This window comes from Neofelis nebulosa, chromosome 1, assembly GCF_028018385.1.
Source record: "Neofelis nebulosa isolate mNeoNeb1 chromosome 1, mNeoNeb1.pri, whole genome shotgun sequence".
Classification (NCBI taxonomy): domain Eukaryota; kingdom Metazoa; phylum Chordata; class Mammalia; order Carnivora; family Felidae; genus Neofelis; species Neofelis nebulosa.
Genome location: NC_080782.1, coordinates 15,784,596 through 15,797,742, shown reverse-complemented (window position 1 = coordinate 15,797,742; position 13,147 = coordinate 15,784,596). Strand labels below are relative to the sequence as shown.

General features: G+C 34.2%; 1 protein-coding gene across 7 annotated transcripts in view; it reads left to right on the top strand.

The window, feature by feature from the left end:
- Positions 1 to 13,147, top strand: part of CDH18 (cadherin 18) — a 1,008,661-nt gene that overhangs the window by 911,519 nt on the left and 83,995 nt on the right. For all 7 annotated transcript variants that reach the window (XR_009257849.1, XM_058716179.1, XM_058716186.1 and 4 more), the window contains one exon: positions 7,656 to 7,843. Coding sequence is in view for 6 of the 7 variants with exons in the window: in XM_058716179.1 (XP_058572162.1) it covers positions 7,656 to 7,843 (188 nt within the window). In the remaining variant the exon portion in view is untranslated. The remainder of the gene's footprint in view (positions 1 to 7,655; positions 7,844 to 13,147) is intronic.

The following is a 13,147-nucleotide window of genomic DNA, read 5'->3' as shown; positions in this document are numbered from 1 at the left end:
CAATATTTATTATGAAGATGACAATAATTAATAAGTTGGGAGTGAAAGAAAAGAGCTCACCGAACAGCATTAAATCAGTGACTAGTTTTCTCTTCTGCTGATCTATACACCCATCTCGTCACAGTATATCATGGTGTGAATGTGGATACAGTGGTTGGTTTGGGGGATATTTTTGTATCCCCCAATTGTGCATCAAGTCATTAGCTACGTCAGCCCTCAACAAAACAAAAATTAGTATAACCATGAAGGATTTTTCTTTTTGAAAAGTTATTTTCTGCTACAGAATTCAGATAGAATATCCTTCCATAGTTGATGACCATTAAAACAACTGAAGCTGTTTTGTCATAGCTCATGTAAATATAACCAAGATTTTTACTATTAGTGTGCTGGGACTGCACAATTATTAGATGTAATTATATTTTATAAAAGCAGAGCTACATGTAAAACAATAGAATGATTGCTTTACTCTTTTTTTTTATTTCATTTATTTTGAGAGAGAGAGCATGCATGTGTGTGAGTGGGGAAGAAGCAGAGAGAGAGGGAGAGAGAGAATCCCAAGCAGGCTCCAAGCTGACAGTGTCGAGCCCTAGGTGAGGCACTATCCCTTGAACAGTGAGATCATGACCTGAGCTGAAGACTTGATTCAGACACTTAACTGACTAAGCCACCCAAGTGCCCCAATGACTTCTTTATTTACTAAAGAATTTGAAAAATAAACTCCTGTATTTTAAAAACGTGTTGAGGGGGGTGCCTGGGTGGTTCAGTCAGTTGAGTGTCCAACTTTGGCTCAGGTCATGATCTCACAGTTTGTGGCTTTGAGCCCTCCATCGACTCAGTGCTGACAGCTCAGAGCCTGGAGCCTGCTTCAGATTCTGTCTCCCTCTCTCTCTGCCCCTCCACCACTTGTAATCTGTCTCTCTCCCTCAAAAGTAAATATTAAAAATATTTATTGAAGGGTGCCTGGGTGGCTCAGTCAGTTAAATGTCCACTTCTTGATTTTGTCTCCGGTCATAATATCATGGTTTGTGAGATAAAGCCCCACGTTGGGATCTGGGCTGATGGCAGGGAGCCTACTTGGCTTGGGATTCTCTCTCCCTTTCTCCCTGCCCTTCCATGGTGCTTTCTCTCTCTCTCTCTCTCTCTCTCAAAATAACTAAACTTAAAAAATCAAAAAATTCCATATATTGCATGACTTGGGTTTTTAATACATAATTTATTTTAAATGTATAAGTACATTATAAATGTGTGTGTATATATATATATAGTGTGTATACATATTATATACGTCATATATATGTGTATATATATGTGTATATATATATGTGTGTGTGTATACACACACACATATATATATGTTTATGTATATATGACAAATTTTCTTTAGTAGATGAAAAAAAAAGGAGGGAGCTGGTAAAACTCTACCCTTAATTTCAATAGAGATAATTAAGAATTAAGTCTCTTGTTTTAAATTTGTGTATGTCCTTACAAATCCAATTATGAAATTTATTTCTAAGAATTAAGTGCATGATCTCTCTCTCTCTCACACACACTAATACATAAATGAAATGCAGATATGCATACATATAACATGTTTGTATGCACATACACACTATGCATGGGCTTATATGCATGTGTGAAAGTACAATCTCGGTGGGGTTTTTTAATCCTTTTCCATCCCCTTGGAAATGTATAATGTTACACAGTATATAACCTTTTGGAGAACTTGCCGAGCACTCTGAGGGATATTTTGGCAACCACAGAAGTGCTGATTAGACTGTACTATAAATTATCCAAGATGGGTATTTTTTTTCTTCCCAGAGGGAGTAATTACAGAGTAAAAATAATATGAAAGGCAAAAGGTCATTCACCATGTATTCCAAGATTCTAGGAGTTATGACCTTTATTAGTCTTATGTAGATAAAAGTGAATTTTTTTCCTAAATAGTATACTGACTCTATCAATTGAGCCATATCATGTATAGAAATGGTATAGCTTCAGGCTGTTAGTCAGATATTTACATTATGAATCATACCCTTTAAAGTTTCTCCCAAATGTTCTTCAAGCCTATAAGGAATGGCGGCTTTCATAAATAACAGGTAAATGAAGGTTCATATGCAATTATTATACAGAGATGATAATATATAATTATTTATGGACTATAGGCTCTCAGTTTTTAGGATTCTTAAAGGTAATTTTATATGTTATATGTCTTTATGAGTGGTATTTGCATTTTTGTTAGAATTAATATTTAGAGTAAGTTTTGTCTGATATCTTTTCTTATTTTAGAATAATTCAATATATTTCCTCCCATGGCTAATCACACTGTACTAAAAATGTCACACATAAAGATACTATATTGGATTAAAGTTACAAATGTGCATATGAATGTTTTGTTTATGTTAAGCACAAATATTAATAAAGTGTGTAACCTTTAAATACACACAAGGCTCTTTAGAAGAAGCCTGGTCCCAAAGATCTTAGATTCTTTGAAATTATTTAATTCATGGCAAATCTATTTTTTATATTCTTTATGATCTTTATTATCATGCCCTTCCAAGTCATTGAGTTAATCTCCATTTATCATTATATATATACATGTATATATGAGCATATATGTTTCCAATTACTTCTATTAATCCTATAATTCACTAGAATATCACCTTAGATACACAGACACACACTCAGAGGTTTTATTTTCCAATTTGCTGATATTTCTTATCTTATAGAGATGATCATTATTCATTCTCTTTTTCGATTCGCCTATTGATGGATACTTGAGTTGTTTCCATATCTTGGTCATTGTGATTAATGGCTACAGTGAACATATTAATATAGGCATCTCTTTGAGATTCTAATTTCAATTCTTTGGGATGTGTACCTAGAAGTAGAATTGCTGGGTCATATAGTTTTACTTTTTTTTTTTTTTTTTTTTGGAGGAAACTCCATACTATTTTCCATAGCTGCTGCACCATTTTAAGTTTCTACCAAGAGTGTACATGGGTTCCAGTTTCTTCAGAACCATACCAACACCATTTATCTTTTGTGTTTTGATAATAGTCATTCTACTAGGTGCGAGGTGACGTCTAAATGTAGTTTTGAGGGCACCTGGGTGGCTCAGTGGCTTAAGCATCAGACTCTTGATTTTGGGTCAGGTTATGATCTCGTGGTTTGTGAGATCAAGTCCCTCATCAGGCTCTGAGCTGATCTTTAGATTCTCTCTGCCTCTTTCTCTCTGTCCTTACCGCACTTGGACTCTTTCTCTCTAACTAACTGACCGACTGACTAGCTAACTAACTAACTAACTAAATAAATAAATATAGGTTTGAATTGCATTTCCCCATTTCCCTGATAACTAATGATGTTGAGCATCTTTTATGTAATTGTTGGCTATTTATATGTCTTCTCTGGAGAAATTTCTGCTTAAATGGTTTGCTAGTTTTTTAATTCCCTTTTTTTTCCTATTGACTTGTAGAAGTTTCTTATATATTTTGGAAATTAACCTTTTATTAGATCTATGGTTTGGAGGTGTTTCCCCCCCATTCTGTAGGTTACCTTTTCATTCTGTTCATTGTCTGCTATGCTGTGCAGAAGATTTTTAGTTTGATGTAGCCCCACCCATTTGATGCTTGTGCTTTTGATGTCATATCCAAGAAGTAATCACTAAGCTGATGTCAAGACTTTCTGTATTCACCTTTATTTCTTTAAGGAATTTTACATTCTTGAGACTTACATTTACATTGTTGACTCATTTTGAGTTGATTTTTGTGTATACTATAATGTAGAGGTCCAATTTATTTATTAATTTATTTTGGATGCATCTATCTAGTTTTCCTAATACCATTTGGTAAAGAAACTGTTTACTCTTGGCACCCTTATCACAGGTCAGCTGACCTTATATGCATAGGTTTAATTCTGGGCTCCCTATTCTGTTTCATTGGTCTATATGTCTATTTTTATGCTGATACCATACTGTTTCAATTACCGTAGCCATGTAATATATTTTGGAATCAGGAAGTTTGACGCTTCTTGCTTTGTTTTTTTCTCAATTGCTTCATCAATCCTGTGTCATTTGTAGTTCCCTAGTCTAAGAGATTTGTTCTATTTCTGTGAAAAAAAATGCTAATAGAATTGTGATTGAAATGGCATAGCATGACCTGCAGATTGCTTTAGGTAGATTTTTCGAGTATGATGTTAGCTATGGGCTTATCATTATGACCTTTATTAAACTGAGGTACCATCATTCTATCATTCTATCATTCTAGACACACACACACACACACACACACACACACACACACACACCCATATGTGTGTGTAGTGGAATATCACGCAGACTTTTGAAAAACAATAGGGGTACCTGGATGGCTCAGTCAGTTAAGTATCCAAGTTCGGCTCAGTTCATGATCTCACGGTTCGTGAGTTCAAGCCCCGCATCAGGATCTGTGCTGACAGCTCAGAGCCTGGAGCTGCTTCAGATTCTGTGTCTCCCTTTCTCTCTGCCCCTCCTCTGCCCATGCTCGCTCGCTCGCTGTCTCTGTCTCTGTCTCTCTCCAAAATAAATAAAACATACTTTTTTTTAAGAAGAGAGTCCAGCATGTATGACATGGGTGAATCTACAGAACATTATCTAAAATAAGTCACAGAAGGACAAAAACTACATGATTCCACTTATACAAGGTATCTAAAATAGTCAAACTCATGGAATCATAGAATTGTATTGTGATTGTTGAGGGCAGGGGACTGAAGGAAATGAGAAGTTGTTTTTCAATGGGCATAAAATTTCAGTTATGCTGGATGAATAAATTGTAGAGATCTTCCACACCACAGAGTAACTATACTTTACAATACAGTGTTGTGCACTTCAAAATAGGTTAATAGGGTAGATCTCATGTTCAGCCTTTTTACCACAAAAGCAAAATAAAACAGAAGCAAAAAACACAAGAAAATTAATAACTTGATTTTGGTGATGCTACTGCCAGTGTTTTGTGTATTTATACCCATGAAACTGTACATATTAAATATGTTCAGGTCTTTGTATACCAACTGTATCTCAATGAAGCTGTGTTGTTGAATTTTTCTTTCAAGAGCCTCGCCATAATTATCGTCCTGGAATTTTATAGTATTTTTTATGTACCTGGCTATTTATACAGTCCTTAGAAGTTCTAAAAAATATTCTAAACATCTTCTGACTTCTGAATAAATCTTACCTGTCAGCTATTTTCTAGTTATTAGGAGACAATTTGAATACTATTTACAATTCACAAACTCTCAACTATATGAAAAAATAAATATTGAAATATTAATCTTAATACACTCTGTTTTGCCTAATGGAGCATCGCAAATGGGGAAGAGGTACGATGCTTGCAATGCTTAGAATGTATCAACAAATATCAGGCCTTCCTCTGAACATGATGATCTTCTTCCAGGGATATCCTTCCCCTTATAAGACACAGCCTAAATGTTTCCTGGAATGTGAGTCTTTTATGACTAATTTATACAATTTTTTGTAACTTTCTTTGTAAAAACAACCTGCTTTGCAATAACACTAGCATAGTAATTTTATGATTGGTTTATTTATTTCTGTGAACTAAGACTTGTTTTGTTTGTAAGTTTTTATCCCAGTTTTAATTGGGTGAGAGTCCTTTGGGAGGCTTGCAGAATTGTGGTAGGTTAAGCCATTATTTAGAGACCTTAGCAACGAGGAACTTGACTTCCTAGCCTTTCTACCGTAGAAAGAAAATGTAGGAGATATGTTTGACTCTTTTTTATCTAATTTTTTAATAGAATAGTGCTCTATTTTATGTAACTGCCTAGGAACATTATGGTGTTTACAGAGATTCTGAAAATTATTATAGCTTCTTTCTGATACTGAATTTTACCCTGAGATTAGGTACTTCAACATGAATTTTGGAAACATGACTATTGTCAGGAACCCCTTCCAACATTTCATACCTTTGCCACCAAAAAGAAACTAAAGGTCTCTCCTCATTCCAGTTCTCACATTTTATGGAATGTTCCCTGTTTGAATCATTGTGACTCAACTGCCAACCTTTCACAAATCAACTGCAAGCAGAAAGGTGAAGTCCTGTAAGAATTTGGGCCTCATGCTCTTTGCAGGTCAATTAAATATGTCAGGAGGGATAGAGTGTTCTGCAATATGACAGATCCTGATAAAACCACATGATTAAGGTCAGAGGATCATGTGTTTCATAGAGGACGGTGGTCTATCCAGGAAATGTTAAGTTGATGAGGACTATTGAACTAAAAAATAATGTCAGGTAGCATCTCAAATGTTTATAGAAGAGAACTGGGAAAAAATCTTTGTTGAATTTTGAATAAACAGACACATAAATCAAATAGAACTTTAATACAAACAGTTGTATCTTTAGAAACAGATTAGATCACTCCACACATTTACCAGATATGTTAACTTAGAAAAATGTTATCATACCATAACTAACAAAACATTGGCTTAAGGAAATTACTTTCATATAGGCTCCACATTCACTTATCTGTATAGTCTAATTAAATCCATGCCTAATGTTAAATCACCATTAATTTAGTCTTGGTTGAAAGTCTTTTATACAATTATATTTTAATTCAAGGTTTCCATTATTTATATTGTTATTTGAGATTTGCTATAAGTAATACATTTTTTTAATAGATCTGTTTCTAACTGGTCAGTGAAACAATGGTACTGATGTGGCCATTATGTTTCTTAGTACCTATTTTATGAGTTTCTATAAAGAGAGTTCTAGGAGCTCTCCCTGAAGGAATTTAGTATCAGGACAAACTTTGACATTTAAAAAAGTTTCTCAGTGTAAATATTTAGTATCAGGGCATACTGAAAAAGATATGTCTGCATATCGGATCATGAGATTTATAGAGTCAATAGTGTTTTAATGTTTTTTGGCTATGGGATATATATGTAAAAATTAATTCAATCACAAATAAAACATCATCCTATGTAGTCATTATATTTATCTTTCTCATTCTGTAAGTTAGTCATTATTTTCATTTTGATGACTTTATTTTATTCAAGACTTTATTGTAAAACCACTTTAAATTCTTTTTAGAAACTGATCAAGAATACAGGGTAATTAAGTGCATAAATACATTTACTGTCTCTCTGTCATGGCTTATACATTTCATTAAACCTAAGTTTGTTGATCAGAATAATAATCATACTTGGAGGTATATTATATTGTTTTCTCTGCTTTCACTTTGAATTTCAGGTTTTCCAACTCTTATATTTTAATTTTGCATGCTACATGGAAGGAGAAATGCTTTGGGGATTTCGTTACTACTTGACTAATTTAGTTTTTGCTCAACATAAGAATGCAAATCTGACCTTCATTATCTTTTATCGGTTGCCTATTAATGTAGAGTTAATAAAATATTTTATATTAAGATCCCTACAAATTATTTTTATATAGGTTATTTTACATATACTTTAAAGTTTATGTAATCTAGTATTTCACTACTAAGCAGTTTATTGATATTTAAAATCTGAAAACACATCCATTTTCTATATTACTTAATACAATGTTTGTTTGAATATGTAGTCTAACCATTTTAATGTCTTTTCTTCTTTTGAAACTACATTTTTGTGAACCCATTACCATCAGAAAATTTTAATATGAAATATTTTTCAGAGCACTATCAGCTGTATGTTCCTGAGTCAGCTCAAGTTGGGTCAGCTGTTGGGAAAATAAAGGCAAATGATGCAGACACTGGTTCAAATGCTGACATGACCTACTCCATCATTAATGGTGATGGTATTGGGATATTCTCCATCTCCACTGACAAAGAGACCAGAGAAGGGATCCTTTCTTTAAAGAAGGTAAAAAGAGCATACTTTCTCTGATTTAAGCAATTCATCCATTTTTCCATGAACTATCCATAATGGTATGAATAATCCATATTGTCAAGTCATTAATATGCTAAAATATTTCCTCTTTAAGATGTAATTACATTTTAATTATGGCTCTGTCTGACTTTTTGGATCCTCTCTTAGAAAAAAAATATATACGACATATATATGGAAGATCTGATGTAGAATGTACCATGATAACAGGCTTATCGTGAATTCCAGTTCTATTAATGCTCTATTAATTTATACAATATTAATTATTTTATGTTGTACTAACTTAAGTAACATTAAGAGATTTTTCTAACTAATGTAAAAATCTTCACCATGTTAGCTAACACTCACTAGGATACAGGGTTTTGTTTGACAATCATGGATTCATCAAGACAGCTCTAGTGGAACCCTTAACCTTCTCCCTGACTCTTTTTTATTGTAAAGAATTTGTCATTGGACTAAATCTATCTATTGCTTTTCGCTTTTAAGAGTATATTATGTTTATCTCATTGTAAAAATGAAATGGAACACAGATATTAGCAAAGAAAGATTTAAATATGACTCCTAGTGCAGAATGTCTTAGTCTTTAAATATTGAATGATTTCAGCTTGGAAACCTAGTAACATTCAGATCCCTGGGCTTTGCCTTCATATATTTTGATTCAGAAAGACTGTCTATCATCTATCTTTTTGTCATCTATCTGCATAATTATTTGTGTTTTGTATATACTTTTCTATTTGAACTATATAAATTTTTTTAATTCTCCCAATACATATAATCTTATATTGATTAAAATTAAGGGTTAACTTATTTTTTAGATGCTACAAAGGGGGCCACAAAGTAGAATTTTTTTTCATTTTATTTATTTTTGAGAGAAAGAGAGAGAGAGAGAGAGTGAGAGTGAATAAGGGGCAGAGAAAGAGAGGGAGAGAGAATCCCAAGCAGGCTCCATGCTATCAGTCCAGAGCCCAACACAGGGCTTGATCTCATGAACTGTGAGATCATGACCCGAGCCAAGATCAAGAATCAGATGCTTAACCAACTGGGCCACAGAGGCACCCCAGCAAACTGCAATTTAGAGCGTGTAAATACTTACAGAACAGTATTCATCACTAGACTATGTAAAATATTGATGTCTTCACCTAAAATGTTTTATCATTTTAATCTTTCTTTCCTGAATTTGTAACCAGGAATGTTATAAAGCATATAAATGAGTACATGATAAAATGAGGATTTTAACTGCAAGTTGAGAGACTGAATGTGTGTTTTCTATGCAGGTGTGTAAAAGGTCAATAGAGACAAGAAACTTAGGATACTAAAGAGAGGATATTGGATTTAAAAAGATGGCTGGGGCAGAGATGACCCTGTGTAGGATCTTGATCAAGGGTAGAAAGAAACAACCCGTGATGGTATGCCTCCATCCCTGAGAAAATCAAGCAGGATTTGAAGTAAATGGTTGCAAAGTTTGCAATGATCCAGCTGGTGTGGGGGAGCTGGGGGAGGAGAGCAGTGCTTGCTTTTTGAGCACTAGGTCTTTGTAAAGTAGGAAGTTACAGCATATTTGTAAAAAATGAGGTTGATGGATGTTTTGAATATATGCAGGATCTGAAATACAACTATATATTATGCAATTAAGAACACTAGGGATTTTACCACCCCGTATGGCCTCAATTAATTTGACGATGTTCGTGAAAAACAAATTCAAAATAGTTTATGTACATATGTGTGCACATATATTTAAATAACATTCTGTATTCAATATTGTGCGCACACACAACAGGTATTTTTCAAGATAAGAATTGTTTCAGTTGTACAAATGGTACTGGTAATGATGATATATTCAAAATAATCTTTCACTTTCTCCCATGGATTAATTTTTTGATGTAGTCTACACTTCCTTCAAGATGTATTAATGTTTGCATTTATCTAATTATTTGATCCTTCAGATTATGATTTTGTTTATTATTTTTAATGTTTATTTTATTTTATTTATTTTTTTAATGTTGTATTTATTGAGAGACAGAGCGAGACAGAGCATGAGAATGGAAGGGGCAGAGAGAGGAGGTGACACAGAATTTGAAGCAGGCTTCAGGCTCTGAGCTGACAGCACAGAGCCCAATGCAGAGCTTGAACCCACCAACTGCGAGATCATGACCCGCGCGGAAGTCTGAAGCCCAACCGACTGAGCCACCCAGGCGTCCCTTTTTCATGTTTATTTTTGAGAGAGAGGGAGAGAGACAGAGTGTGAGTGGGGAGGGGCAGAGAGAGAGGGAGACACAGGATCCGAAGAAGGTTGTAGGTGTGAGCTGTCAGCACAGAGCCTGATGCAGGGTTCAAACTCAGGAACAGTGAGATCATCACCTGGCCTAAAGTCTGATGCTCAACCGACTGAGCCACCAAGGTGCCCCAGATTAAGATTATTAATCTGAGTTATTTTATTGCTACATACTGCATGTTAGAAACAACTGCAATTTGAAAAATAACCTATGTAACTCAGTTGTTTTTAACCTTTAAGAGGTACTCATTCAGGTGTCAGGAAATGGATAAAACAGTCCTTTAAAACAGGTTTCTTATTTAATCTGTAAGGCAGCTCACCTTAGCCAGCAAGGCAGAACAGCTAATCTTCCCAAAGATCAAAATCAGGGCTGCTTTCTAAATCAGTTTGCAGGGCATCTGCTCATTCCTGTCCATATCATCCCTTTATCAGAAAATTGCCAAGTTGAATTCACAGGTCCATGGTGTGGTACATTGTAAATACACTTTGATAACTTTCATTCATTGTTTAATGGAGCTTGACTGGGTGGAAAGGGGAAAAAAAAGATAAGGATGAATGCAAGTTGATGCACTCTTTCCTCCGCCATAAACCTCTGTAGCTAGGGATGTGTGTTCTTAGCAGCCTTTTTCTCAGATTCTCTTCTTGTGGTTTCATATCAATTTGCACTCTGTATGGTACTTGATCCTTTTTTTTTTTTTTAATTCAAGGATCCAACCCTATTTGTTCTGACTTTCAGCAAAAACCGTCTGTACTATCTTCATAGTGTTCAGTGTGAAAAAAGATTACTATTATTTTATTTAATAAATGATTTGAAGTGGACCATAGAGTAAACATAAAAAGTTATAAAAGTATTTTTTTTCAAGTTTCAGTTAATCCTACAAGAAAAAAGTATGAAATGTGTTCAATTATAACGATACTAGGTCTATGCCAAATAATCACATTTTTGGTTGTTTAGTGGGATACGTTTAGTGAATTTTTCTTTATTATTCCTTTGCCTTGCATTGACTGATAGAATAAGAATCAGAATGTTCCTTGCCATTAGATTGTAAAATTTGGGGCTCCAAGCCATAAAGTGCAGCAAGGAAGACAGCCCAACCTATTGCAAATGCCCATAAAGGCAAACACATCTGTGCACTTTTTTTTAAAGAAGAAATAGATGTCTAATTCTAATGAACTATTTCCAAAGTCTGAACATTCTTTAGAGATGTGACTATCAAAAAACTCTTCCAAACTGCTATTTTTATTCTTATAAGGTGCTATCTGGAAAGTACTTCTCCTGTTCAACCAGAAGTTAAAGAGAGGAGTCACATTTCAATTCAGTTAAATCTGTCACTATATTTGAAATGACTTTTGACAGAGGACTGCTTTGGGACAACTTTGTTCTTATATTCATAAATAGGCATGGCCATGAAGTGATAGCTAATAGTTGAAACTACTTTGGATGTGAATTGGCTGTTTTTTACATGTATATTTCTATAATATAATTTACTATGTCAGTTGGAAATTGATAATGTGTTGAAACATCCTGATGAGTTAAGCTGTTCATAACATGGACTATTGGTAAGTTACCATATATATGGAAATTCACACACAATACACATATAGTCTGTATAAAAATATAAATAACATAATATACAATATATATTTATATATATCACAAAATATACGTGTGTTTGTTATTTGAAATTAAAATTTCCCATTTATTTTTTTCCCATCTTTCAGTGACAGCAAGCAAACATATTATTTATTTGTATCCACATCTTTGAAATTATCCACACTGAATTACTCTCTTCTGTGCAGAGAAATTTACAACAGGAAAGTTTGTACATGTGTTCTAGTGTCCACAGAATGTCTACGTTCCAGGAAAGATCTCTGACAAGGACCATAAACCATGGCATAATAAGAAAACCTAACTGAAGAAATGTTATTCAAATCCATGCCATTTTTCTTAGGTTTGGGCAAAATATTATCATTTAAAATACATTTTTTCATAAGGCAAAATTTAATAATAGTATCAGTTACTATTTCAGGGATTTAGCCATGTTTTTACATGATTTAAAAAAAAATAATGTTTATTTATTTTTGAGAGAGAGAAAGTAAGAGCAAGAGAGATAGCAGGGCAGAGAGAGAGGGAGACATAGAATCCAAAGCAAGCTCCAGGCTCTGAGCTGTCAGCATAGAGCCCAACGTGGGGCTCGAACTCATGAACTGTGAGATCATGACCTGAGCAGAAGTCGGATGCTTAACCAACTGAGCCACGCAGGTGCCCCCCTTTTTTTGTATGATTGAAGTGATATTTGCATATATTAAAATGCATTCAGATGTCAATTCCATTCTTATCCCCCACTGTTGCATTATAAAATCTGGATGAGAATGTAATATAAAAATTGGACCAAGGTGAGAGCATAAGAAATCTCTTCTTGGGGTGTCTGCATGGCTCAGTTGGTTAAGTGTTGGACTCTTGATCTCAGCTCAGGTCATGATCTCATGGTTTCATGAGTTTGGGCCCCACATAGAGCTCTGTGCTGACAGTGTGAGTCTGCCTGAGATTCTCTCCTCTCTCTCTGCCCCTCCCCCAACTCACATTGTGTGTGTAACTCTCTCTTTCTCAAATAAACATTAAAAATATTTTAAATATAAGTCTCTTTTTCTTATTACAAAAAAAAGGAATTTTAGGATCTTCTTGAACTCTGAAGTGAATTGATACATAGAGCAACTTGGCTAAAGGCTGTTTTCAGTATCTTTCTACCTATGATGGTTATATAAGTCCAGAGGAAGACTATACTAGTGTGATTTAATGAAAAGTAGAAGTGATTAATGAGAAACAATTAAAAAGTCTCGAGTATGTAGAGCTGGCCGGAAAATGATTGATGGGAATGATAACCATCTATAGTAAAGCAAAATGTGTTAATATTACAGAGGGAAAAGTATTATTTTATACGTTAGAGCAATGATATGTAAAAGTAATTACTAGAAGTAATAGGATGAAATTAGGAAACGAAAATTTG